This window comes from Canis aureus, chromosome 2, assembly GCF_053574225.1.
Source record: "Canis aureus isolate CA01 chromosome 2, VMU_Caureus_v.1.0, whole genome shotgun sequence".
Taxonomy (NCBI): domain Eukaryota; kingdom Metazoa; phylum Chordata; class Mammalia; order Carnivora; family Canidae; genus Canis; species Canis aureus.
The window spans coordinates 55876588-55904301 of record NC_135612.1 but is presented as its reverse complement, the minus strand read 5'-3'; the positions used below and the strand labels follow the sequence as shown (position 1 = coordinate 55904301).

General features: G+C 46.3%; 1 protein-coding gene across 1 annotated transcript; it reads left to right on the top strand.

Annotated features, from left to right (window-relative positions):
- Positions 1-387: 387 nt before the first annotated feature.
- Positions 388-27714, top strand: BNC1 (basonuclin zinc finger protein 1). The gene is made up of 5 exons (XM_077873945.1): positions 388-492; positions 15267-15366; positions 17263-17498; positions 19294-21161; positions 25468-27714. The coding sequence occupies exons 1-5, from the start codon at positions 484-486 to the stop codon at positions 26150-26152; spliced, it is 2898 nt and encodes a 965-aa protein (XP_077730071.1). The 5' UTR covers positions 388-483; the 3' UTR covers positions 26153-27714.

Here is a 27714-nt window from a genome sequence, read left to right as displayed (position 1 = left end):
GAACTTCAGAGTGTTTCGCCCTTCCCGGGAGAGGCAAACACCGACACGTCTGTGTCTCCGCCGACAAGTGCCTTCAAGCCCGGCGGGGGCAGACACCTCCGCTGCGGCCGCGGGCGAGGTCTCCGCTGTCTGCGCGGGCACGGCCTCGCATCAGCTGCGCCGACTTAGGGCGGCCGCGGGCCGCGGGAGCGGGAGGCGCTTCCCGGCGACGCGGCGGCCGGGCGGGGAGGGGCGGGGTGGGTGGGGGCGGGGCGGCGGGGCACCCCCCGGGGCGCCAGGGGGCGGGCGTGCGGGCACACGCGGTGCGCGGCGGGGGCGGCCACCGCGCCGCGCGGCCCGGGCGCCCGGGGAGCCGCCCACTTGGCCGCCGCGGCCCCGACGGTCGAAGCTTGGATGCGGCGGCGCCCGCCGAGCCGGGGCGGACGCGGGGCGGCCCGGGCCGGGGACACGCGCCGGTAGCCCGGGCGCCGCAGCGGCCGCAGGATGGCCGAGGTAAGCGCGGCTCTCCCCACCCCCAACTCCCCGGGACGGGCGGCCCCCTCTGCGCGCGGGGCGGGGCGCGGGGTGCTGGCCCGGGGCGCCCCTCGGCCGGGCTCCGTGGGCACCGGGTGCGCGCCCGGGGCCACCTCGCGGGGCCACCTGCGCGGCGGGGCGGCCTTTCCCCGGGCCCGGCCCGCGGGAGCGTCTCGGGGCGCCGGGCCCCGTGGCCGCCCGACGGCCCGAGCTGCGGACGCGCGCGCGGACGAGGCGGGTTCCCGGCGCCCCCGGGGCGGCCTGGGCGCGTCGGAGGCGCGGGGTCCGGGCGGCACTAGGCACAGGCGCGCTCCCCCGCAGCGCCTCCGGGGCTCGTCCGAGGTGCTCCGCACGGTCTCTCCCCGGATTCTGTTTCTGGAGAGTTCTGGGCGCGCGGTCACCTCCAGGCACCCGAGAGGCGCGGAGACGGGCGCACGCCGGGCCCGGGGAAGCGCTGCGGAGCGCGGTGCGCACGGCCGGCCGCGAGAGCCCAGGGACGCGAGGGCCCAGGGACGCGAGGGGCGAGCGCGCGGACCGGCCGGGGCTGCGGACCTGCGGGCGGAAGCCGACTCCGCGCCGCCGCCAGCCCTTCCGCGGGGCTCCTTGACCCGCCCGTGCGCGGCGCCCCCAGGGGGCGGGCGGGCCTCGGGCGGGACGGGCGGGGGCCGCGCGGGGTCGGCTCCCGGAGGTTTAGGGGAAGGTGAAGGGGGGCGCGCCCGCCAGACCCCAGCCCCGCCGGCCGCCTGGCTTGGCATCAGCCGCTCCGGAGTTGTCAGCCAGATGTGACAAGATTGTGGAGAGGCGAGGGGAGGAGGAGATCTGATATTAATCAGCGCATAGCTCGGAGCCAAACTTTCTCAAATGCGGTGTAGAAACATGCTCTTCTCATTTAAGGCATTTCTTTGTGGCTGTGGGGCTGCCACCGGTCGCAGTTTGACAGTTCAATGGAATGCCAACTAGCAGCCTTAATTGTAGGAGTAAAATTGTGTGTGTTGGGGAGGGGGGGGGTCAGACACTAAGGTTCAGTCATGTCCCCTCGTTTTATGGCCGTGTTCACCGCAGTTCTCTGAAGACAAGGCATTTAAATCGGGCCAGACGCCTGGTCGCAGCCAGGCCTCTGCTGTTAACACTTAACGGGCCTGAAAGAGGCCCCACTGGTGTCCTGGGAATCCCTGTCAGTGCGAGAGTGAGTGTGAGTGAGTGTGTGTGTGTGCGCGCGCGGGCGTGCGTGCAGGGGAAGAAGACATGTGTTCCTGCAGCTTTGAGCCGCACGGCCGACCTAGCAACAATTTTTTTTTAATCCATTCTCATCAAAGTGACAAAGATTTTGGCTTGACAGTAAGCAAATTGAAAACCAGCATTTGGCAGATCACCTTTTCCCTTTCTTTCTGGCGCCTTTTCGTTCCTCGTTTATCGTTTTAATTTGCTATCCAAGTTCACGGAACCTTTTCATAAGATCCCTTAGACTCTTAGCTCACAACTATATGTTTATGCGCTAAAAGTTTAGCTCCATGATAAATATACTGGTTTCTCAATTGTCCCTTCCCAAATCCATTGCTATATATTATAAAGACCTCATTAAAAATGGAATAGGTCAAAATAAAATTTCCGTGTGTCATGTGGAACGACATGACCTCAGACGTGCCTGGTTGTCCAGGATTTGATTTTTGTTTTCAATGAGTGTGAAAAGATCACCATCATGTTTGCGATAAATCTTGATAAATAGCTTTATCCTTTCCGGCAGACCTAGAAGAATAAGACGTGAGTCATTGTTTAATTTCTCATCTGATAGGTTTGCTAAATTTAATTTCACCAGGAAAGCATTAGGATTTCAACTCAACTGTTGGTTTGACCGTGTTCGTGTTGTAGCTCAATGCCGAGGAAGGTTGGCGGGTAAGCTCTTCTCTGGGCAAAAGTGCTGCTCGTGCTCTGGGAACTCATAATTATGTTCAGACATCTACATAACTTAATTTGGAAAATCATGTGTCCCTGTACATGCTATTCCATCAAGAACCGTCAGGATTTAGCCACACGCCCGTCCTCGGGTCAGAAAGTGATGAGCTGGGAAGGGTTATTTGGTCCTTGGTGTTCACTAGGATGAGGAACGAACATCTGTTTGCTCTGGTTATAATTCACATTAGAAATATTAACCAGCATGAGAATAATTCCTGTGAAAGTGCACAGTTTGCGTGGAGTGTTGTTTTTATTTATTTGTTCATTTTTTACATCTCTCTCCTGAAGCAGTGAGGCCTCCGTCCCAGGCTCTTATTCTGTATCTCAGAACCATCCGTGTGGAAAGAAGGTTGATCCACACCATTGGTTGAGAAAAGCTGTGCAGGTTTCCCTATGGAACAAATAATCATCGTCTTTTACACATACCATTATCATTTATGGATGCCTAAGGATAAATATAAACATTTTAAAAGTTTAGTTTGTCGGTAAAATTAAAGCACAGCATACGGGGTGAGGAGCAGTAGTGTCTTTTAGCCTCTGTGTATGGCTTTAGAAGTTATTTTGACAGTGGTCATTAAAAGAGTTGCCCCGAAGGTTCCACAAGGTAAATTACTTGCAGGAGGAGCGTGCTTTATTCCAGGGTGAATTTTCACCTCTACAGATGTCATTTAGAGGGAGTTACTTTTGTCAGGAACAGCCCTGTTTAAAAAGAACTAGAAATACCCCAGGTGAGTTGAAATCTCACTGCTGAGCCACTTTTTTTTTTTTTTTTTTTTTTTGGATCAAGATTTAGAGATCCAATGATTTTTTTAGTTACCTTTTTTCTGAATATCCTACTACAGATTTTTTTATTATATTTATTTATTTACATATTTTATTTTTGATGCCTTATCTGAGAGATGTTAAAGATAACTGGGTTCGGCACAGAAGAGACATCTGGAAAGTTTTGTGGGTTTTTTTTTTTTTCTTTTAAATTGGTTTCCACCTGAGAATGTTATTTCCTCTTATCTTGTCATCCTTTGAAGCCCTCTTCCCTGATTCTGGAAATTCTACATTTCCAGGATAGCCCCCTTTCTCTGCGTGGCCACTTGCCTATTTTATCCAGAAAAGAGTAGATCAAAACAAAGAGCAGACCTTGCTTTGCCATGGTCTGATTTAGAGACTTCTCAAACTTCGTAGATTGTAGTAGGCAGAAGGGCTCTCTCATTCTCGGCCACGCTTGGGCTCGTTGTTATAAACCAGCTAAACGAATCATAGAAGTTTGCCTTGGGGGAATGATAATTTCACTCAGCTAATGTGGCGGGGAATAGTTGTCTTAGTTAAGGACAACTTTAATTCAGGCTGCTAGCTTTTTCTTGCATATGGTTACATTCATTTGTCTCCTCTTACAGATTACTTGTATGATCTTTCCACTCAGACAAACATCAGAATTATTTCCCAGCCCTACATACCAGCTTCCAGAAGCATCGTCTCTGTTCTGTAGCCCTCTGACTGTTAGTTGCATTATTCATGACAAAGGTAAAATTTTTATACGGACAACTCGAACGTTTCGTGATACACTACACTATGCTGGATTTCGAGACAGTGATCAGGATGGCGTAATTTGCTAACTCTGGTCTTTTTAAAAACTTCATTTTGAAAATCTAGGGTTGCTTTTTTTTTTCTTTACCCTTAGTTCTTGAAACTTTGCTCTCATTAAGTCCTTTAAAAAATATCTGCAAAATTTTACTTAGAAGTGTTCACAGTTTCATCATTATCTTGCAGCAGCAGCAGCAGAGGCAAAGTTGCACTGCTCGTGTAACTGGCCACCGTAGTTAAAATTATCCTAAAGTATAAATGTCTTTTTTGTGGGTTGGTTTTTGGTGCCCCCACCCCCACCACGGCCCCAGAGCTGACTTTGTTGCATTCAAACGTCCCTCCGTTTTTTGTTATCAAAAGTTTCTGAAGATTGCCTCTGAGATCCTCCCAAATTTAAGTTATAAAAGGAGAAAAAAAACATGTGTCCATATCATTTATACTTTCATATAGTTTTTTGTTGCTTTTAGGTTGCTTTTTTTTTTTTTTTTTTTTAGTGAAGAAGTATTTGGTTTGGTTTGTAAGGTACCATTTGGATATTTTTTACTTTTTGTGTTTTCCATTTTCAGAACTAATCGTTTTAAGAAAAAAAAAGGGCACAGCTGTTAAATTATTTTGGCACAGAGTTTCTACTTTGATTTATAGAGATCAAAAGAACAAGTATTTTCTCCACCATCCTCTTTGAACTGAGCAACAAGAGAACGAGGCAAGGGTGTCACGCGTACTTTCTACTCACAGGTAGACTTGGCCCAACATCTGTGCCCTGAGTTCTACCTCCCACCTGCCCCTCCTCTGCCAGACCCTTCTCCATGCTTTCATTCTTTTTTGGTCTCTCTTTTCATCCCCATGCGTGCAGTGAGAAAGCAGATTCTGTTCATTCTCTAGTGTTGTTTTTGTATCACAAATTATGCCTACCTGGTTTGGGAGGCTTTCCGGGTCCCTTTTTTCAACTGTGCTCGTGGTAAAGGGTGTCTGCCTGTTGTTGGGAATCCTGATGGTTCCATGAAGCCAGCAGAAAGACTTCTGGCTGCACATCTGGACAGCCCACGCCCATCTTACCCCGAGTTCCTCAATACCCTTGATTATCTGGTAAGCCTTTTTTAACCATTGATGTGTCCAAATCAAGATCCACGTAATGTCCCTACAGCATGCCTCTTAATCTATTGGTTTACACTTTTCTCCTTGCAGTTTTTTATGAAAAAATCTGGGCCATTTGTTCTGTAGAATGCCCCCCAGCCTGGATCAATGATCGCTTCCCTCTGGTATTGTTGACATTGTGGCTATGCCTTGGTCCCTAGGAGTTGACTGAGGGGCTTGATCTATTTCAGATTTTAATGTTTTCCACAAGAACACGGCATCCGTAGTAGTACATACCTTTCCATCCAGAGGCAGATGACCTGACCGTCAACTTTCACGTTAGGGCTTGTGGAGTGGTGGTATTCTAATTCTTCATTTATTCACTGGACACTCCTGTAAAGGGAATCTCTGTCTCATCCATGGTTTGGTTACCCTGAAGTCCAGTTTGTATAAAAAAAAAGATATATACTTGATTCTTTCCCTCTGCTAGCGAGTTTGGGGAACAGTTCATTGTCTCCCTAGCATTCCTTAAAGGTGGCCAGTGAGCCTTTCATTTGTTTTTAGTATCCTTTGAATTGCTAGATTTTATTATAGTGAATGACTCACACTGATTTTTGACGAGCCATATTCTCTGCTCTGCTTTTCTTGACCAGTCAAGCTGTATGGCTTTCTTCCCCCAGTGAAGACACGCATGCTTCCCTAGGGCAGACACCAGGAGTTCCTGGTCTTTGTATCCCCAGGAGGCACCCTACAATTACCAGAACATAGTAGATGCTTTAAAAACAAATGAAAACCAACAACAACAAAAGCGATTTGTTAAAGAAATTGGTATCGTTTTTGTTGAACGGCTCGCAGAGGAGGATGGCAGGAGACAAATGTCTGGTCGTCTGGTTGTGTGTCTCTCTCTAGGCAGCCTTCACTGCAGTGCCACCTGCTGCCTCCCCTAGGAGGCCCTCATGGTCTTTCCCTTCTCTCTTTCCCCACTGGCCTTGTTGCCTGTCTGGCAAAGGGGGATACTATTTCCAGAATCCTAGTTGCTGTACCTCTGTGGATTCATATATGTAAGGAAAACTTAAAAATTGAAAGAAGTCACGGAAAAATGAGAGAACAGAAGGTAGGGAGAAAAAAAAAAAAAACTAAGTCTCACAAAAGAAGTAAGAAGTTAGAAAAAGTGTGTAAGAGGTAGATACTGAGCGGCCTGAAGAGCAGTTTGGTAGAGCCCTCCTACCCTTGAAAGATGTGGTGTCCTGAACCATGAAGGCTGGCCCCGCAGTGAGAATGGGGTGACAGCTTCACTGCGGGAGAAACCAGGTCCTCACCCCACAAGTTGAGGATGGTCTGGTGCCTTAGAAGACATTGCGTATTATAGATCCTGAGTGGCAGTTATCAATTTGCACTACAGCCTCCCAAGACTTGAACATACTAAGGATTGTCTGTATCCACACTTAAAAATATAACTTAGAAACACTTGAAGCCATTTTATGCTATAGTTGGTGACTTAAAAAGTGATTTAGCAGATTGGGTCCTTTGATTTTGTTAGGGAATTAGAATTCTTACCACTGAGAATCTGGCACCGCCATAGACTCTGACTGAAGAGATGACTTCAGACTCTAAACATGGCCTTGATGGATTTCTGCTAGCCACTTTTCACATGATCTTCACATGGCCCTCTCCACAGCCAGCAGGACAATCAGTATGTAAATTAAGAAATACATTTGGCTGCTAGCAAAGCTCCTAACTAACAGTCATCATCCTTTTTGTGCAGCCTTCCTTAGGGCGTGACCTCAGAGTTGCCTTGTGGTCACAAAATGGAATCTCAAGTCCAGCCATCACGTTCTTGTTCCAAGAAGGAAGGAGGAGGACAAGCAAAGAAATCTCTCAGCTGAGTCAACTCCCATTTACAAGGAGCTTTCTGTAAAGCTCCACCTAGCAACTTCCACTTGTATACCACTGGCCAGTACTTAGTCACCTGGTCACCCACAGAGACTCAGAAAGGAAGATCAGGTGAAAGACTGTTGGGTGGGCATCTATAATTAGTGAGCACGGTGCTGCTGCCTCATTCATTCATTTAGTCTTCTCCAGTTCATCCTAGCAGAGGGCCTACAGAGTATCAGGCCCCCTGCTAGCTGCTGTGTGCTGGTTGGGGGTTCAGTGGGCTCTTTTAGGACTGATTCCTTGTGTGGCAAGGTTTGTGGAGTTTCTGTGATAGGTATTTTTAGTAGCTCTGTCTCTGTAGAATCAGACCACCTGCGAGCCTTGTTGTGGGCCTTGTTGAGCCTTGTCACAACACTCCTATCGTACCGAGTGGTCTTTTCGGCTCCTGTGTATCCTCGTTAATATGGCTAATAGGCCTCTGAGGTCGGCAGAAACGGTTGCAGAATCAGCCTTGTTAGGCAAAGGTTCCAAGGCATGGATCTGAAGGTTTAATGGGAAGTCAGAGCTAAGTCACCTGAAGCCAGTTGTAGGTTTTACTGCATCCCAGAGAAAGATGTTCCCTGTGGTAAGGGGCAGCGAGCACAGGCTCTCCACTTCTGCATCCAGAGGTAATATTTTTAACACAGGCAAATCAAATGCATTTCATATCTTTTTATAAAGAATTACTTAGAACAAAATCCAGACTCCTTGGTCTGCCCCCCAAGATCCCACGCAGAATGCTCTCTGCTGCCTCTCAGACTCACATTTTCTGCCTTTAACCTCATTGAGTCACTATCTAGACTGGCTCTTTCTTCCCTGAGCACTCAGCCTCTCTTGTGCCTAAGGGCCTTTGCACTGACTGTGCCCTCTACCCTAAGACACTTCCTCCCTCTCCAGTTTTTCACTGGCTCCTTGGTGTCCCTTGGATTCAGTTCAAATGTCACCTCTTCAAAAATCTTGAGTGATGATCTCATCTAAGAGGTACTCACTTATGCCCCTACCCCTCCATGCCACCAAGTAAAATTGCTAGCTTAGCTTTCTGTTTAGTGTATCCATAGCACCACTAACTCTGAACTGATACTGCCTATTTTTTTAAAAGATTTTATTTATTCATGAGAGACACAGAGATAGAGAGGCAGAGACGCAGGCAGAGGGAGAAGCAGGCCCCATGCAGGGAGCCCGGCATGGGACTCGATCCTGGGACTCCAGAATCACACCGTGAGCCGAAGGCAGAGCTAAACCGCTGAGCCACCCAGGCTGCCCTGATACTGCTTATTGTTTATTCTCTGTCTCCTCTAGATTGTAAGCACCTGGACCAATGAGGGACCTCATTGGTGGTGTTCAACACCTTAACCCCCAGAGTGTAGAACAGTGCCTGGCTCATTAAAGTTCAGTAACATTTATTCATTTATTATAAATGAAGTTTCTTTACAGTGTGAAACTTTAATGCCCTGATCTGCAGAACATGGATGATGATGCCTGACTCAGAGTTTGCAGGAATTAAATGAAACCTTAAGTGTTAGCACCAAATACTGATATTTCAAGATATAACCTCTCTCTAGTACCCAAATTGGAGACTGCCCTGACAGCCGTGAGTTCCTTAGTTTCCTCATCCATAAAATGGGGACGGTAATGCCCTCCCTCCCAGGGAGGCGGTGATGAAGAAATGAGACCATGTAGGGGCATGCTCCCTGCAGTAGCTCACACCCAATTAAGTGCTCAGGAAAGCACACCAACCGTGTGACTTTGGGAACATTACTAATCTTCCATAAGTCTGTTTCCTGAAAAGAATGCCCTCCTCCCAGCCACGTGGTAAGCGTGAGACAAGAACACCTGTGAAGTCTCGCCACCACGTGGCAGGGCAGATTCTGGAAGAATATCTGGTCTCACCATTGGGCTCTGAAGTGTCCAGTAGAACTTTCTGGGATGGTGAGAGTGTTCTGTATCTCCAGCCGTCTGGTACTGTAGCCACAAAACCACACATACCTGCTGAGCACTTGAAAGGTAGCTGCTGTGACCAAAGAATTGAACTATTTATTTATTTATTTATTGGAGAGAGAGAGTGTGTGAATGGGGTGAGGGAGAGAGAGAGAAGCAGATCCCCCTGCTGAGCAGGGAGCCCGATGCAGGATTTGATCCCAGGACCCTGGGATCATGACCTGAGCTGAAGGCAGATGCTTCACCAACTGAGCCACTCAGGAGCCCCAGAATTGAACTTTTAAATGTTTTATTCTTACTAATTTAAATTTAGCCACATGTGGCTGGTGGCTGCCGTGTGGGGCAGGACAGACTAAGTCACCTGAGAGTACAGAGCGGTCCAGCGAACACGCACGTCAGTTTTGTATCTGAGCCAGTTCACAAACTGCTCCTCTCAAAGCATCAACGCCGTGAACCTGGAAAACCCCAGAGGTCTTCTATAACTTTTCTCCCTCACCTTCCATTCAATCCCTAAGCCTACCCCCCTGAATTTATTATCCTCAGTGGTAGGAAAATACCTGCGTGTACCGGAGATTGGACCCTCAAACCTACCTAAAAACGAGGTCATAACTTTCCAGCTGAAGACTGCAAATAACAGACTCCTCTGGCACATACTAGGTGTGTCAGTAATTTCTGGATGGATGAAGGAACAGATGATCAAACCAGAATTTTGAATGTTGATTCGTAGCACATCAAAGTGACTAATAACAATTCGGAAATAGTCTGATTAAAATGAGTGCGTAAAAAGCAATAATCATGTCTTGATGAGTTCAGAATGTTGTAAACATCTGCTTTATGTTTCTAAAGAATGGAAGAAGTATTAGGATTCCAGAGGAAAGGATGTAAGTTTTAAGAGTTTTCCATATTGATTTGCATGAGTACTTTTCGTCCTGTAATTAGAATTTTTTGGTTTGATTTCATTTTAGAAGTTTTAATTTGTCTTTAGATAATGGTGCTATAATTTTTACCACATCGTGGAATTCTGATATGGGTGGAAAAACTCAAGGGCCTTAATATTGGAAGTTTTCTAAGGCACTGTAATTAGCTTTTTTAGCTCATAAATAATTCCTCTGAGATTTATTTCCATGGATGTTTAATGAGCTTTATTAAGCCTTATTCAAATAGGTTCATATAGAGCCACATGAATATTTCTTTTAAAACAGCATTCATACATTGAATTTATAGATAAAGCTGCTTAAAATTCTGTCCCCAAACTAGAAGCTGCTAAAGCTGCATAGTCTGTTTCAGTCAGTGGTCTCAACTTGAGACGGTCTTGCCCCACAGGCACTTGGAACGTCTGGGGAGATTTTTGGTTTTCAAAACTGGAAAAGAGAGAGGTGTTTCTGTGGTATCTGGTGGGTAGAGACCAGGGATGCTGTTAGTCATCCTACAATGCACAGGACAGCCACCACAAAGAATTATGTGACTCAAAATGTCAATAATCCTGGAGTTGAAGAAGCCTGAGTCAGGTATCAAGAGATACAGAAAAAGCAAGTTTCAATCCTAGGCTATGAAATGTGCTTGGGACTGACTGTACCCTGTGTGGTTTCATTTTGCTGGGCCTGAGATGGAATCACCCAGAGCTTCCTGGGGCTTTGCCCAAGCAAGAGCCTTTTAAGCAAAATCTTCAGGAAAAGAGGAAGTATGTGCTCAAGGACATCTCTCTCTGATTGAAGCAGGTCCTATTTTCTGAATAAATGAATGTGAATTTACTCTGAATGATTCCAACGTCTTGCTCCCAAACAACGAACAGCATCTTGGAGAACATGATCCAAAGAATTTTTTTCTCTTTTAAAAATTTCCTTTAAAACAGTCATATTTATAAGAATGTAGGTTGTGAAATATTGCAGAGGCTGAGTATGGAGTATGGAGTATGCTGGTAGCTGTTGAGAATGCAGGTGGCTGGTCCCTCGGTCAGCTGGCGTGGAGAGTCTCAGGGATGTTTGGGAATCTGGACAGCATGTTAGGTGTGCTACAAACAAGGCGAAGGCTGCCTTTAACATTCTCATTGGGACCAGGTGTAATAGAAATTAAACTCATTTTTGTCCTTCCAATCAAGAGAACTATATCATTATGTGTGTAGAAATATAGATGTGTATTTTCATGTATTTAATACATTTGTATATGTATATAGAAGTAGAACCTTTATAACCAAAGTCTCTATAATTTCTGGCGCAGTATTTCTCAATCTTTTCCTCATTAGGAGACTAGAAATTTTCCCTCAGTTGTGCCTCCCACAGTGAGATTTTTAGTATGGTACCATATACTGTGTTTCTGTTCACGTGTGTGTATCTGCATTTTATACATAAAAAGAATATTTTTTCACCTCCCCCAAGAACTAGTTTTCACCCCATTGGGATGATATCACCCCGAATGAGAGTGCACGCATTATTACAGTAAGAAGATGTTGTAATCACAGGGAGCTCTTTGTAGGATATCCTATGGCTGAGCAAACACACCTTCTGCTTTCTGATACACGTTTGCTCTTTTCTGTTTTGTGATCCTTCCTGAAGGGATCTGGTAACACTGTTACTATCTGCTGCATACCTCATTTATGAGGAGCCCTGTTCCTTTACCTGAAAATCTTACCCAGCTGCTCCATTCAGGCCCATTGTGATCCAGAAGGAGTCACAGCAATCAATTCAGGTAGATTTTAACCTCTATTGAAGCAAGGTCATTGATTTTTTTAAGACTTTATTTTTTAGAACACTTTCAGATTCACAACAAAATCGAAAGCAGAGATTTCCCATATACATCCTGCCTTGACACATGCATAGCCACCCCATTATCCACATCCCCCACTAGAGGGTACATCTGTGATAGCTGATGAGCCCACGTGGACGTGTCATCATCACCTAAAGTCCATGGTTTACGTTAGAAATCACTCTTGATGTCATCTATCCGATGGGTTTGGAATGTATAATGACATGTATCCATCATTATAGCATCATACAGAGTATTTTCACTGCCCTAAAAATTCTCCGTGTTCTATGTCATCTCTGGCAAGCACTGATCTTTTTACTGCCGCCATAGTTTTGCCTTTTCCAGAGGGTCATATAGTTGTAATCATACAGTGTGTAGCCTTTTCAGATTGGCTTCTTTCACTTAGTAATATGCGTGTAAGTTTCCTCCATGTCTCTTCATGCCTCAATAGCTCATGTCTTTAGTGCTGGGTAGTAGTCCAGTGTCTGGATAGACCACGGTGTATTTATCCATGCACCCACTAAAGGGCATCTTGGTTGCTTCCAAGTTTTGGCAGTCATGTATAAATGTGCAGGTTTTCGTGTGGACAGGCATTTTCAGCTCCTTTGGGTAAATACCAAGGAACATGATTGCTGGGTCATACGGTAAGAGTATGTTTAGTTTTGTAAGAAACCACCAAAGTGTCTTCCAGAGTGGCTGCACCATTTTGCCTCCCCACCAGTAGTGAGTGAGAGTCTCTAATGCTCTCCTCATGAGCATTTGGTGTCGTCAGTGTTCTGGACTTTGGCCATTCTAATAGGTGTGTAGTGGACCGGTATTTTTCAGTAATATTTCTATTGAGATATAATTTACTTACTATAAAATTTACCCTTATAAAGTATATAACTGAGTGGTTTCGCTATATTCACAGTTGTGCAACCATCACTACTATGTAATTTTAGAACATTTTCACCTGAAAAAGTAACTCTGGTCAAAATTTAAAACATCTGTGCTTCAAAGGACACATGAAGAAAGTGAAAAGATAATCCAAGGGCGGGAGAAAACATTTGCAAATCATCATCTGTTAAGGGACTTGTACTAAGAATATATAAAGAACTCTTAGAACTCAATGCTAAGAGACAAACACCCCAATTAAAAAATGAGCAAAGCATCCACATAGACATGTCCCCAGGGAAGACCTACAAGTAAATGGCCAATGAGCTCATGAAAAGATGCTGATCACCATTAGCCATTGAGGAAACGCACATCAAAACCACAGTAAGACACCACCCCATACCCAGTAGGATGTCTATTTCAAGACAGGAACAAAAGTGTTGGGAGGGATTTGGAGAAGGTGGAACCTTCCTACATTGCTGGAGTGGATACAAAATGGTGTGGCCACTTTGAAAAACTGACAGATTCTCAGGTTAAACAAAATTACTATACGATCCAGCAATGCCATTCTGAGGAAGACATAGAAATGAATACGTATGTCCACCATAGACTTACACACAGGGCTCCTTCTGCAGGTGATAGAAATGTTCTAAAACCAGATCATAATATTTGTACAACTCTGTGAATATACTAAAAATCATTGAGTTGGATACTTTGAGTGAATTGCATGATATCTGAATTGTGTATCAATTTAAAGCTATTTTTAAAAAGATGAAAACAGGGGCACTGGGTGGCTCAGTGGTGGAGCACCTGCCTTTGGCTCAGGGTGTGATCGAGGACTGGGATCGAGTCCCGCATCGGGCTCCCCACAGGGAGCCTGCTTCTCCCTCTGCCTGTGTCTCTGCCTCCCTCTCTGTGTCTCTCATGAATAAATAAATCTTTTTAAAAAAAGATGAAAACAAAAAAAACTAATATTCTGCTCCCACAGCCACCCATTAACATCCTTCCTCATCCCTGCCCACTCTGCACAGCACTGGTAACTGCCAGCTGGCTTCCAGCCTCAGTAGATTGGCCTCTTCTTGACGTTTCATGTAAATGGAGTCCTACCACCTGTGACTTTTTGTCCTTGGTTTATTTCACTAAGCATGTTTTCAAGATTCATGCATGCTGTAGCAATGTGTCAGTACTTCATTTTTTTTTACAGCTAAATAATATTCCATTGCATGGGTATGCCTCATTTTGTTGATCCACTCTTCAGTTGATGGACATTGGGGTTGTTTGCATTTTTTGGCAATTATAAATAATGCTGCTATGAACTTTGAGGTACAAGCTTCTATGTGGGCCTATGTTTTCATTTCTCTTGGGCACATACCTAGGGGCAGATTTGCTGGGTCATGTGACAACCCCTGTTTAACTTTTTGAGGAACTGCCAGACTGTTTTCCAAAGTGGCTGCACCATTTTACATTCCCATTGGCAACTGATTTTTAAGTGAAGACTAGTTATATACTTCTTAAAGTGAGTTTGCCAAGTCCCAGGACAGAATCTCCCCTTCCCTGTCCCCACACAAGGCCACAGAATCCTTTAATTGATAGGTGGAGGTTCCCCACCCCAAACCACACACACACACACACACACACACACACACACACACACACCAGTTTCAGGGCTCTTCTGAACTGTGTAGATTCCACCCAGTGGCTCTTCCCAGGAGCCTCGTGGATGCAGCCCTGTGAGAGCTCTTTCTCTTTAATAATACATACCATTCTTCAGACCTCTCTACTCCCTTTGGAGGAATTCATCTCAAAAATATATGGGAAGCTTTGTTCTTAATACCAGAACTTAGCTGACACGTACCTCTCTGGATTCTCTTTCAGCCGTGTGAACTTGAACATGCAGCTGGGTGAGCGTGTGGGCTGCCAGCCTGGCTGGGCCTCAGCAGCCACCGCGTCCAGTGGGTAGAACCGGGGGGGATCGGCCACGGCATGTCCTCCATCTGTGTGGACTTTGAGCCTTGACCATGTATTGGGGGATAACCACGTCCACATTTGGATAATTCTCCATTCATATCACTCTTGTTACTTGTTTCAGGATGGCCCCTGTATAACTTTCAGGGGTGACTGCTTCGGTCAGCTTAGAGGTCAGTGAAAATGTGACTGCTCATCCTGTCTGTACTCTTAATAACAAGCAAAGGGGCACCTGGGTGGCTCCGTGGGTGATGCATCTGCCTTCAGCTCAGGTCACGGTTCTGGGGTCCTGTGATAGAGCCTCAGGTCAGGCTCCCTGCTTAGCAGGGAGTCTGCTTCTCCCTCTGCCTCTCTCCATTCCCCAACCGTGCTCGTGCATACACGCTCGCTCTCTCTCTCTTTAATAAATAAAATCATTTTTAAAAAATAACAAGATATTTCCATCTAACTCATATTCTTTTCTTAGAGAACATTGTGATGCTCCCCAGCCTGCTCGCACCCCCTGAGCAGCAGTGGGAGGTGTTTGCCCCCCCAGGGCCCTGGGCCAGCTGCTCTTCTTCCCAGGGAATAGGGTCCCCCCTCCCGAGGATGGCCCAGTGTGGGCTCACGGTGTTCCACGAGTGTTCCTGCATGGAGGCCCACATCTTGTTTTGTAAGCCCCGCCCAGGTTCTGTACATCACTCACATCCTATGAATGACCTTGTTCTCTTTTGCAGGCTATCAGCTGCAGTCTGAACTGCAGTTGCCAAAGCTTCAAACCGGGAAAGATAAACCACCGTCAGTGTGAGCAGTGCAGACATGGATGGGTGGCCCACGGTAACTTTGTTTTTCCTCCTCCCTCAGCCTCTCCTGTGCCCTCTGAATAACTTAGAGTAATTGGGGAATGGATTTAATGATCTGAGAATGACAGATGACACTTATGTGTTCCTGCCCTTGCCAGCTAACAGGCTAAGAGCTTTATATACGTTCCCATTTTGAATTGTAACAATTCCATGGGACAGGTGAGGTCTTAGCTCAATTCAGCAGATGGTAGAAACTGGTACTTCAGGTATCCCCAGGTGGCTCAGCAGTTTAGCGCCTGCCTTTGGCCCAGGGCGGGATCCTGGAGTCCCAGGATCGAGTCCCGCGTCGGGCTCCCGGCTTGGAGCCTGCTTCTCCCTCCTCCTGTGTCTCTGCCTCTCTCTCTCTCTCTCATAAATAAATAAATAAATCTTTAAAAAAAAGAAAAAGAAACTGGTACTTCGATCCTGTCTTCTGTGGTGATAGAAATGTCCTGTGGTTGAGATGTCTGGGTGACTCAGCGGTTGAGCATCTGCCCTCGGCTCAGGCTCAGGGCATGATCCTGGGGTCCTGGGATCGAGTCCCATGTTGGATTCCCCATGGGGAGCCTGCTTCTCCCACTGCCTGTGTCCCTACCCCTCTCTCTGTGTCTCTCATGAATAAATAAATAAAATCTTTAAAATGTGGTGTGGTCAGTGCACTAGCCTGCAGGATTGCTAGGCAAAATTCAGAATGCTCAATTAAATTTAAATTTCAGATAAACAAGAAATAACTTTTTAGCCCAAGTATGTCCCAGTGATTATTTTTAGTATAAATATATCCCATTTATTCACTGTTTACATGAAATTTATGCTCACACTTACCTGGGCATCCTGTATTTTTATTGGCTGAACCCAGTAATCCCACACGAGCCCTTGTGGCTGCCATGTACTTGAAATGTGACTCTGAAGAACTGAATTTCTGATTTTAGTAATTTAAGAAAGAAAATAATTTAATAAGGTAAAAATAATCCAAAATTTAAAATGTAATCAATTTACCTAGCCATGTGTGGCTGAGGACTGTCGCATTGGATGGTATGGGTTTTGGTGGTTAACCACCGGACGCGGTGTAGGAAGAGGCACAAACCCAGATGCATCAGATCCCCAAGACTGCGTTCTTCACCAACAGACCCCGTTCTTTCCGATTTAAGCCTTTTGGTTATGTAGCTGCCACCTTTGTGTTTATGCCTTTTCCTTGCACCTGTCCTATGCGGGGCTATTTTTTACTCCATAGGGCCGGGGAAGGAAGAAAAGAAGGGTCTCAGGCCAGTCCATCTTATTTTTAGAAGTTCCTGTGAATAACGTAGAGCCTGATAGCCTGATTGTTAATTATTTGCATATTCCTGGGTTTTTTTTTTTTCTGTTTGAACACATGATTGAGAGCTTGTGCTCGCCTGCTGCCTAGGCAGCATTTCTTTGAGAAGTAAAAATCCTTTAAAAGGGTATTTCGTGGGGATCCCTGAGTGGCTCAGCAGTTTAGCACCTGCCTTCCGCCCAGGACGTGATAGTGGAGTCCTGGGATCGAGTCCTGCCTCGGGCTCCCTGCATGGGGCCTGCTTCTCCCTCTCTCTCTCTCTCTCTCTCTCTCTCTCTCTCTCTCTCTGTGTGTGTGTGTTTATCATAAATAAATAAATAAATAAATAAATAAATAAATAAATAAATAGTATTTTTTGGGACGCCTGGGTGGCTCAGTGCTTGAGCGTCTGCCTTTGGCTCAGGTCATGATCTCGGGGTCCTGGAATTGAGTCCCACATCGGGCTTCCTGCAGGGAGCCTGCTTCTCCCGCTGCCTGTTCTCTGTGTCTCTCTTTGTGTTTCTCATGAATGGGTGAATAAGATCTTTAAAAATAAAATAAATAGAAATAGAAGAGTATTTCTTCAATTTGATCTTTCAGCCCTGAGCAAGCTGAGGATCCCCGCCGTGTATCCCACAAGCCAGGTGGAGATTGTCCAGTCCAACGTGGTGTTTGATATCAGCAGCCTCATGCTCTACGGGACCCAGGCCATCCCTGTTCGCCTGAAAATCCTATTGGACCGGCTCTTCAGTGTATTGAAGCAAGATGAGGTCCTCCAGATCCTCCATGCCTTGGACTGGACCCTGCAGGATTATATCCGGGGATATGTGCTGCAGGTACAGGAAGCGTGGCCACCGTTGTCCTGGAATGTCTTCTCAAATGCGTGTGCGTAGGACTGCTATAACCCCATTGCTGTAGCCGTTGCTGGGCATCCTTTTCTAGCGGCTGAAAAACCCCCACCTTACCTTCTGGGGAAAATCCAGTGTTTTCCTCAAGATACCTGTGAAACTTCCAGACATGTGCTGTTTATTTACATATTCTCCGATTTGGGCATCACTAAGCCAGCTCACCCACAGGAAAGCCTTTGCCCCGTGTTACTATCCGCAGGCCACCGCCTGACACAAGACACCATCTGTGCCAGGTTTTCATGAGGGTGTGGGGTGAGAAAGGAGTGTTCCAGAACCACACAGACAGCTTCAGTTCATGCCACCCTGTTGCTGGCCTTCCTTCCCAGGCTCCATCATCCTGGGATATGTCTGTGTTCCGGTTCCTGCTCATTTTCTTTCCTTGCATCCCCTTTGGCCTCTCCGTGTGTTCTCTGCATCCCTCCTTTGTGCCTTTCACCTCTTGTCCTTCTTGTTATTTTGCAGAGTAGTCTTACCTCCTTCTAGTCCATGTCATGGGGTCACAGCCACAGGCAAAGAACATGTTTCCTGGTATGAATTCTATCATTTCTCTGACGTAGGAATCAGCTACAATTTTTTTTTCACCCTTCACACTACACTTGAAAATGTTAAAGTTTCAATGACGCGGGATGAATCTACTTCTAAGACTGATAATATACACTTCATTTTGACTCAGGTTGGCCATGTCACCAACACAAACACTTAATCTTTTGTCTCACAGGGCAGGTAAATTCTCCTCATTTTCCACTCAAAAAGCCAGAGGCACAGAGTGCTTCTAAATCCTGGCCAAAGTCAGACCCAGGATTTGAACCCATTTCTTTCTAACTCTAAACCCCACAATCATTCCATGGAGGCCTATTTGCTCACCTCAGGCGCAGGACCCCCAGCAAGCTAGAAGCAACCTTTTATGTAGAGTAGCATTATGATCTTACATTATGACATAGATCAATATTTAATGATCCTAATAATCTTGCTTTCTAGTGTTAGGATTAAAAATATGGAATCAATTACCTTGAACCTCTAGTGCATCAAAAATTTATGATGTTACATCCCTCATCATCTTCAAAACTCTTCCATGCATTGTGAAAAATCTCAGTAGGCCATCAAATACATGTTCTGTGATAAAATATTTATTGTAGTTTTGGGAAAAGTTAGGCCTTGCTAGAGTTTGAAAGATCTCCAACGCTCCAGTGTAATTACAGCTCTGCTTTGTGAACACGGGCAGTAGATCAATACAGGTTCATTTGTTTTCTGATGTTAGTTGCTGGGGAAGATTATTAAACTTGCAGCAAATAAATACTTGAGCTCTGCCTAGGTCTGACTGCTCCGTCTCTACTTCCTAGATAAAGAAGTTACTATTGTACAGATGATACATATTTTCATTTTAGTGGGGAAAATTATTACACCTAATGCAAAACAACCAATTGCTTTGAAATAAGATGGAAAATAATCACCAAATTTCCTTCAGGCTTGAGTAATATTTTATTTCTCTCTTTTAGAGCACCACTTACGTTTGTATGGTTTATTTCCTGCACAGGGTTTCTGGCCTAGGAGATTAGCGTGAGTGGGGGCTAAACTCTACAAGCCCTGTGCGTGTCCAGAGGGGGTGTTTTGCACAGAGGTGCCCTGTGGGGCTAGTGAAGGCCCTGACCATGTGACTCTTTCTAGCGAAGAGGGTCAGGAGTAGTAAATTAATTGCACTTTTTGATTCTGGTTTGGGTTTTAGGATGCATCGGGAAAGGTGCTAGATCACTGGAGCATCATGACCAGTGAGGAAGAGGTGGCCACCCTGCAGCAGTTCCTTCGTTTTGGAGAGACCAAGTCCATAGTTGAGCTCATGGCAATCCAAGAGAAAGAGGAGCAGTCCATCATCATCCCACCGGCCACAGCGAACGTGGACATCAGGTCTTTCATCGAGAGCTGCAGCCACAGGAGTGCCAGCCTCCCTACTCCTGTGGACAAGGGCACCCCCGGCAGCCTGCACCCCTTTGAGAACCTCATAAACAACATGACTTTCATGCTGCCTTTCCAGTTCTTCAATCCCATGCCTCCCACGCTGATAGGATCGCTGCCTGAGCAATATGTGCTGGAGCAGGCGCAGGACCAAAGTCAGGACCCCAAACAGGAAATCCATGGCCCTTTCCCCAGCAGCAGCTTCTTAACTTCCAGCTCCACCTCATTTCAGACTGAAAAGGAGCCATGTCTAAACTGTCCAGACACGATTACTAAAAAGGAAGACAGCTCCCACTTAAGTGACTCCAGCTCATACAACATCGTCACCAAGCTTGAGAGGACACAGTTATCCCCCGAGGCCAAGGTGAAGTCAGAGAGGAACAGCCTGGGTCCAAAGAAGGGCCGAGTATTCTGCACGGCGTGTGAGAAGACCTTCTATGACAAGGGCACGCTCAAGATCCACTACAACGCTGTCCACCTGAAGATCAAGCACAAGTGCACCATCGAGGGGTGCAACATGGTGTTCAGCTCTCTGCGGAGCCGGAACCGCCACAGCGCCAACCCCAACCCGCGGCTGCACATGCCCATGAACAGAAACAGCAGGGACAAGGATCTCAGGAACAGCCTGACCCTGGCCGCCTCGGACAGCTACGAGCGCCCCGGCTTCGCGGTGACCTCTCCGGACTGCAGGCCTCTGCCAGGCTACGCTGCTCCGGGGGACGGTGCCACCGGGGGCCAGCCAGCCTTCCCGAGCATCGGCCAAAATGGAGTACTGTTCCCCAACCTGAAGACCGTGCAGCCGGTCCTTCCTTTCTACCGCAGTCCAGCCACTCCGGCCGAGCTAGCCAACACCCCCGGGGGGCTGCCTTCTCTCCCTCTCTTGTCCTCTTCAATCCCAGAACAGCTGGTTTCCAGCGAAGGGCCATTTGAGGCCCTTCCCAAGAAGAAATCCCGCAAGTCCAGCATGCCCATCAAAATCGAGAAGGAGACCGTGGGAATAATTAACGACAAGAGGCATGCTCTCAGCTCAGATGAGGATGTGCCCCTGCAGGTGGCCAGCGAAGACGAGCCGGAGGCCTGCAGTCCTCGGTCAGACAGGCCACCCGAGGAGCGGCACGCACAGGCAGGAGGCCCCGGGAGACCCCTCCCGGCAGGGGACAGGGTCTGCCGCCTAGAATCAGGGATCGAGTTGAGCAGAGCCATCTGCAGGACCCCTGAGCAGGCCACGCAGCACTCAGAGAGGGAGGCTGAGCAGAAGGCAGCAGTGACCGCAGTGCCCAGGGAGATCGAGAGTGGTGGCTGTGAGCTTCAGCTCACACCTGGGCCAGAGCCATGTGTCCCCTTTCCTGACTACATCAAACTTCAGCAGCGCCTGCTGGCCGGTGGGCTCCTCAGTGCTCTGTCCAACAGAGGGATGGCTTTTCCTTGTTTCGATGATTCTCAAGGGCTGGACCACATGGGTCAGCACACGTTGGGAAGGCAGAAGGAAGAGAATCGCTTCCAGTGTGACATCTGTAAGAAGACATTTAAGAACGCTTGCGGTGTGAAAATGCACCACAAGAACATGCATGCCAAAGAAACGCACGTGTGCACAGTGGAGGGCTGTAAAGCCACCTTCCCTTCTCGCAGGAGCAGAGACAGGTAAGACATCTGTTGGCAAGCATTGCTTCTAAAGCAGGGATGCTTAAACTTTAACATGCATCTGCGTCACCTGGAGTTTGTTAAAACACATACTTCTGAGCCCGGCCCAGAGTATTTCTGCTTCATCAGGTTTGGGAAGAGGCCTGAGAGTTTGCATTTCTGAGTTCCCAGGTGATCTTGCCCTTGCCATCCACGGTTTGAGAAACACCGTTCTGTAGAATATTCAAATTTTCCATTCCAAATATAAACTCATTTGGCCACAAAACCCGACCCAAAATTACATGAAGCTATGGGTTGTCTTTTTTCTTAAATCTCCCTTTGTGTGAGTTTTTTATTATATATTCATTGCAGAACTACTAATGGATTTATTACAAGGACAGGAACAAAATATTACAGTTTATGCATTATTTGCCTTCCTAAAGTCTGAGACACTCTGAATTCAGAAACACATCTGGCACAGATGGTTTGGAATAAGGAATTGTGAACTAGGCTCACGTGAAGGAGAGGTTAAATCATCACCATAGCTTCCCAACACTTGCCTAACATTTCATTTTGTGATACGAAGCCCATCAAATGAAACCTTTTCTCTTATGTCTGGTTAACCAGCTATACTCAAAAGGAAGAATGACTGCGTGGTTGGGGAATTTTTAATAATTAAGATATAAGAGCAAAGGCACTTATTATTAGCATGTTGCTTCAAGGGTTTGTGATGTTGGTTGAAAGATGAGAACTGTTTGGGTGCCAGCTGTTGGTGAGCCTCACACAGCGTCAACCTGTTTGCCCAGTGCCCAGGCAGACAGTGTATCTCATCACTCTGGGGACACAACATTGGCATTACTGTCTTGCTTGTGCCTCTCTTCATGAACTTAGTCACAACCCCAGCCTGTGAACGGAAGCAAACACATAACTCAGAGGTGACCCCAGAAGGCTTAATGGAAGGACTAGCTTTCTGACGAAATGCACTGGTTCACGGAATAGTAAAATGTTCCATTTGCTCAAACAAGCTTGACTTGAAACAATTCAGCATCCCCATGACCTTAGTCCAACCTCTAAGATGAAATTCATTAAGAAGGTGGAGATGAACAGACTGCCATACACATTTCTGCATAGGGCTCATAAGAACATATTCGCATTGAGCAAAGAGGATAGAGCATGAGTGATATTGGTTAAAACTCCAGCTTCTGTTGCTGGCATATTGAACCAAACCACCAGGATCCCCTGATTTGCAAACTCATCCTTCTCCTTCATCCTTCCAAAAGGAGGGTTTGTTCATGGACAAGCTGTGATGTTGAAAAAGAGATAGTCCTATCAAGCATCCTTGACAGTTAAGATAGTGTTGTGGCCTACAATGTTGCACTAAATTAGAAGGCGTATTGAATTTAACATATTATACCTTCATTTTCTATTTATTTTTTCACGTAATTAATATTTTCCTATATTCTGGACATAATATATTGTGGACACCAGCCTCCTCCCCCCACTACAGGAAAGCATCTTGAATTCTGAATCTAAACTACAAATTCTGGTGGTCTGGAACTTGGAATGCATTTTTAACTAGAATCGGATTAATATGGCACCATTTTTAAAAGAGCTTTGTCGACAGACTGGGGGCCACCATCCTGTCTCTGGGTCAGCGATAAGAACTGTGTTGTTGGGATAGCTATCCTCCCCTCTGGACTCTCAACAGCAGTCACTAGGACCACTCAGAAAGGGGCTGGGATAGCACCCTGGATGCTTAGTTAGCCAAAAAATACTTAAGAACTTTCTGTTAGTTGCTGTAGACCCTGCTCGCAAAGGCCAGTGGGGGAGACAGAGCAGTAAAGAGCAGAGACTGAATGTAGTGGCTGCTGTAATGAGAGAGACTCTGACAGGTTGCTATGGGCACATACTGGCAGCCCCTGACTAGACTCTTTGAGAAGTTAGGGAGGGCTTCCTGGAGGAAGGGGCATGACTAAACCAGCAGCTCTCAGACATTTTGGTCTCAGAACCCCTTTACAAATTCTTAAAACCCCAGGACCCTCAAGAACTTTTGTCTGTTTGGGTTTATAAGTATTGATGTTTACCGCATTAGGAATCAAAACTGGGAAAAATGATTAGTATTCATCTCATCATTTAAAATAATAAACCTAAAAAATAAATAAAATAAAATAAAATAATAAACCTATTATATGTTAACATACGGAACATTTAATGAAAAATAACTCCGTGTTCCAAAACAAAAAGTCAGTGAGAAGAGTGGCTTTGTTTTACATTTTTTGCAAATCCCTGTAACGTCTGGCTTAGCAGAAAACAGCTGGCTTCTCACATGGGCTTCTGCATTCGACCTGTTCCAATACCACATGTCACGTAGCCTCTGGAAAACCACGGTATGCTCATGAAGGAATGATGGTGAAAAAGGCAAATAATGTCTTAGTATCGTTATGAGATGAGCTTTGACTTCAGGGCACCCCTGAAAGCGTCTCAGGGACCTTGAGGGGTGGCCAAACCACACTTTGAGAACCACTGGTCTTAACGAGGCAGAAACAGGGGAGCAAGAGGGTGTGGGGTTAGGGATGGAAGACTCAGGGCTCACACACACACACACACACACACACACACACACACGGGCAACAGGCACGGCATTAGCAGTCCTGGACACAGGAAGCCTGGGATGTGGTCCAGAGGGTTTTGCAGCTGTGGTCGTCCCTGGTTTTAGGGGATGTGGCACCCAGGAAATGCACCTAACCCTCCAAGGCTTAAGGAGAAGGCTGGAGGACGCCAAGGGCTCGCTGTCAGTGTTCATGGGATACCCGGGCCCAGAGCTTTGCTTTGTTGCAACAGGGACTTTCCTTTGCAAGGTTCCAGGAAACCTGTCTGTCTGACTTTTTTTTTTTTTCAACCACTCTTATGTGCTGGGACCTGCGTGTCAATCTAGTGTCTGGTTTTCTGCCGACATATACCTGCCGCTTCCACCCAGAACGCTGACATAATCACAGGGCAGAGCTGCTGTTGATAAGAGTTGTTTGCAGAGTGGGTGATCTGGGAGAACAGTTCTGATTATGTCCAGAAAAAGAATGTAAGGCCTAGAAGAGACACGTCGAATAGCAAATGTTAGACGTTTTATGAAATAAGATTAAATTTCCACCCGCCCTACCTCCTACTGTGTCTTTGAGGTTGCGAAGAGAACACTCAATTCTAGTTATTTTGGTGGAGGTCCATTCCCCACCACCCACCACCAACCACCCCCCCATGTGGTCCTAGCATGCATCTCATCTGTACCGATAGCGAGAGGTTTCTTCGCTGTTGGGAATCATTTTCTCATATTGTCTTTTTTTTTTTTTTTCTCATATTGTCTTTAAGCTTGTACTCCTATAGGAAGGGCTATTTTTGCCGGTCAGAAGTCGGCAGGGGATCTCTGAGCAAGGCCGAAATTGATTTACAAGTTACATCCAAATGATATTGTGTGAGCAAGAAGCATATGTCATAATGGATACTCATTATCTGCCCTTGAGGAGTAATCATTGGGTAGAAGATTGGTGGTGTGTTCAGTGCTGCATTTGCAAAACTCCCGTCTGGTTTCTAGTGAAACGTTGCAAATATGAACTGAACCTAAATTCTCACTCGCTCTCTCTCGCTCTCTCTCTCACACACAATTTGTAGCCAGTCAGATTTTCTCACCTATAGCACTTCTGTGGTGATGTGAGGGCAAATGCTGTAAACCATGACACAAGCCATATAGAAAACTAAATTTTCCAGTAGCCACGTTAAAATATAAAGAGACACAGGTGAAGTAAGGATTAATTATGTATTTTGTTCCATTCAGCGTATCCAAAATATTATCATTTCTGTCTATGACATATCCATGCGTCAGGTGCTCACTAGACACATAGGGGTAGCTCTCCTACTGCCACACTGGAATATAATTCTTGGTTTCATTGTAAAAAGTCCTTTGCTTAATTCCTTATTGTGACCATTTCTCTGTGAGATCCCCTGGTTCCAGTATCCCAGGGGAATTGAGCTAACTGAAGTAAGCTGGCCATTCTCTGTAGATGAGGTATGGGAAATTATATGTCTGTCACATGGTAGAAATTAAGAATACATATTCCCGTCTTCTAGACTATAGGCTTTCCTGACCAGTGCTACCTTTTGACAGGGACTGAACAGCACTGGATCAGTGTCCACCGACATGCATTTCATCCCACTCTCTCTAGGGTCGCTTCTTCCACGCCACAAGATTTTTCTGGTATCTCCCTAGCGTCTCCCCGTGGAATGATGACTGTTTTTACAACTGCCCAACCCATTGCTAACCATCTTTTCACTCTTGTAGACACAGTTCAAACCTAAACCTCCACCAAAAAGTGTTGACCCAAGAAGCACTGGAGAGCACCGAAGACCATTTCCGTGCAGCTTACCTTCTGAAAGATGTGGCAAAGGAGACCTACCCGGATGTGGCTTTCACTCAGCAAGCCTCCCAGACATCTGTCATCTTCAAGGGAACGAGTCGGATGGGCAGTCTGGTTTACCCAATCGCCCAGGTCCACAGCGCCGGCCTGGAGAACTACAACTCTGGTCCACCAAGTGAGGGCACCATCTTGGATCTGAGCACTACCTCAAGTGTGAAGTCAGAGAGCAGCAGCCACTCCTCTTGGGACTCAGACGGGGCGAGTGAGGAGGGCACCGTGCTCATGGAGGACAGTGATGGGAACTGTGATGGGCAGAGCTTTGTCCCCGGGGAAGATGAGTACCCCATCTGTGTCCTCATGGAGAAGGCTGACCAGAGCCTTGCCAGCTTGCCTTCTGGATTACCCATAACGTGTCACCTCTGCCAAAAGACGTACAGTAATAAAGGGACCTTCAGGGCTCACTACAAAACTGTGCATCTCCGCCAGCTTCACAAATGCAAAGTTCCGGGCTGCAACACCATGTTCTCATCCGTTCGCAGTCGAAACAGACACAGCCAGAATCCCAACCTGCACAAAAGCCTGGCCTCCTCTCCCAGTCATCTACAGTAATATGATGGTGGCCCAAGCACACTAGGATAAGTGTTCACCACAGTTCAGGAATAGTCCAAAGAAAGGTCTCTAATTTTGTTCATTAGCACCCTTGAGGCAAGCCAGGCAAAACATCTTTGGGTTAACTTGATAGTCTCGTGTGGCAAGGTTGAGCAGAAGACAAGCCTTGTTGGAAGTCAACTTTGGGGCAGTCCTTCCTATTATTTTTCTTAGTCTAAGGGGTTTTTTCCCCTGACATAACAAAAACTCACAGAAACACGGTTTTTCCCACATTTGTTTACACATTCCCTGGAATTGTTCCGGGGCTGCAGATGGACGATGGGGCCCAGGACCTTGGGGCAGCTTGACGTAGGCCTGCAGTGTGAAGGGTCAGGGGAGCGCCCTGGAGAAGCAGACTGCCAGCACGGGTGAGGAGCCAGTCCCAAATATCACATTTTTCAATTCCTGCTTTTAATGAGTCTGAAATCCAGACTCGGGTTTGGGAAAGTGACTTTTTGAGACTGTTTTGCCTCTGTGGAGTGGAGAATTGCTTTTATTTTTTTTTTTCCCCCTTCAGAGGTCTGGTGGACCTCTAGGAGTTCCCAGAAGAAGCAGGTGGGCTTCCAGCACATAGGAACCAGGATGTTACCAATGCTGTCTGTTCCCGCTGGGTAGCGGGAGAGATTTCATGCACTTAAACATAGCAGTCTTCAATTTAATTTAAAATAGTTTTGATAATATTTAATTTGTGTTTGTTACATGAGTAGTTGGGGTGAGTGCAGATGTGTCACAGTGTGACCTCTGGGTCTCTGCTGGAGAGCAGATCAAGGGTCAGCCTGAACTTCAGAACGCTGTCTATGTCCATTCAGTGAACCTCAGAGTCTGGTCATTTCAGTCCCCTGTGGTTGGAGTGCAGGCGTGATCGTGGCAGGACATTTGTAAATACTCGGCTGAAGCATCTAGAGAATGTGGCTCTGACCGTCGGGTATCTTCAGAATCACTGGGTCCCTCAGTCCTCATCCTTTTATACACGTGTAAGGTTAGGATAAACTTTCCAAGTTACACGATAGAAGAATAATAGGGCGTTACTGCTATACTGTACGTCTTAATATTTAACTTATTCTGAAATGTACCCCACACCATTGTACACATTTGCTGTTTGTAGAAAGGAAGTTTCATCGGTCCTGTAAAAAGAGACCATCTCTTGAAATTTGGCATTTATGGTACTCGGAAAGCCTGTGGCAGGGAGAGAGAAATTGGCTTTGTATTAAGACTTCAGGTTCACCTTCTTTTAAACTTACAGTTAAAGTAATGAAAAACACCCTCAAAGAGAATCGGAGGTTATATGAGAGAGATTATCCTCCGCAAATGCTGACAACCTGTTGTGGATTGTTTCAACATTTTTTAAAAAATAAATGTGACAACCCTTGGTCTCTGCTTAAAGTGAGATGTATCTTTCCACTGTTTTGTTACTCAGCTGTTTATTATTCCAGTTTCCCCCAAAGTAGCACAATTTGTATACAAATGAGTTTTCTATGACTTAATAAAAATGTATGCCACACGTTTTTGTTTAAAAAGGCAAA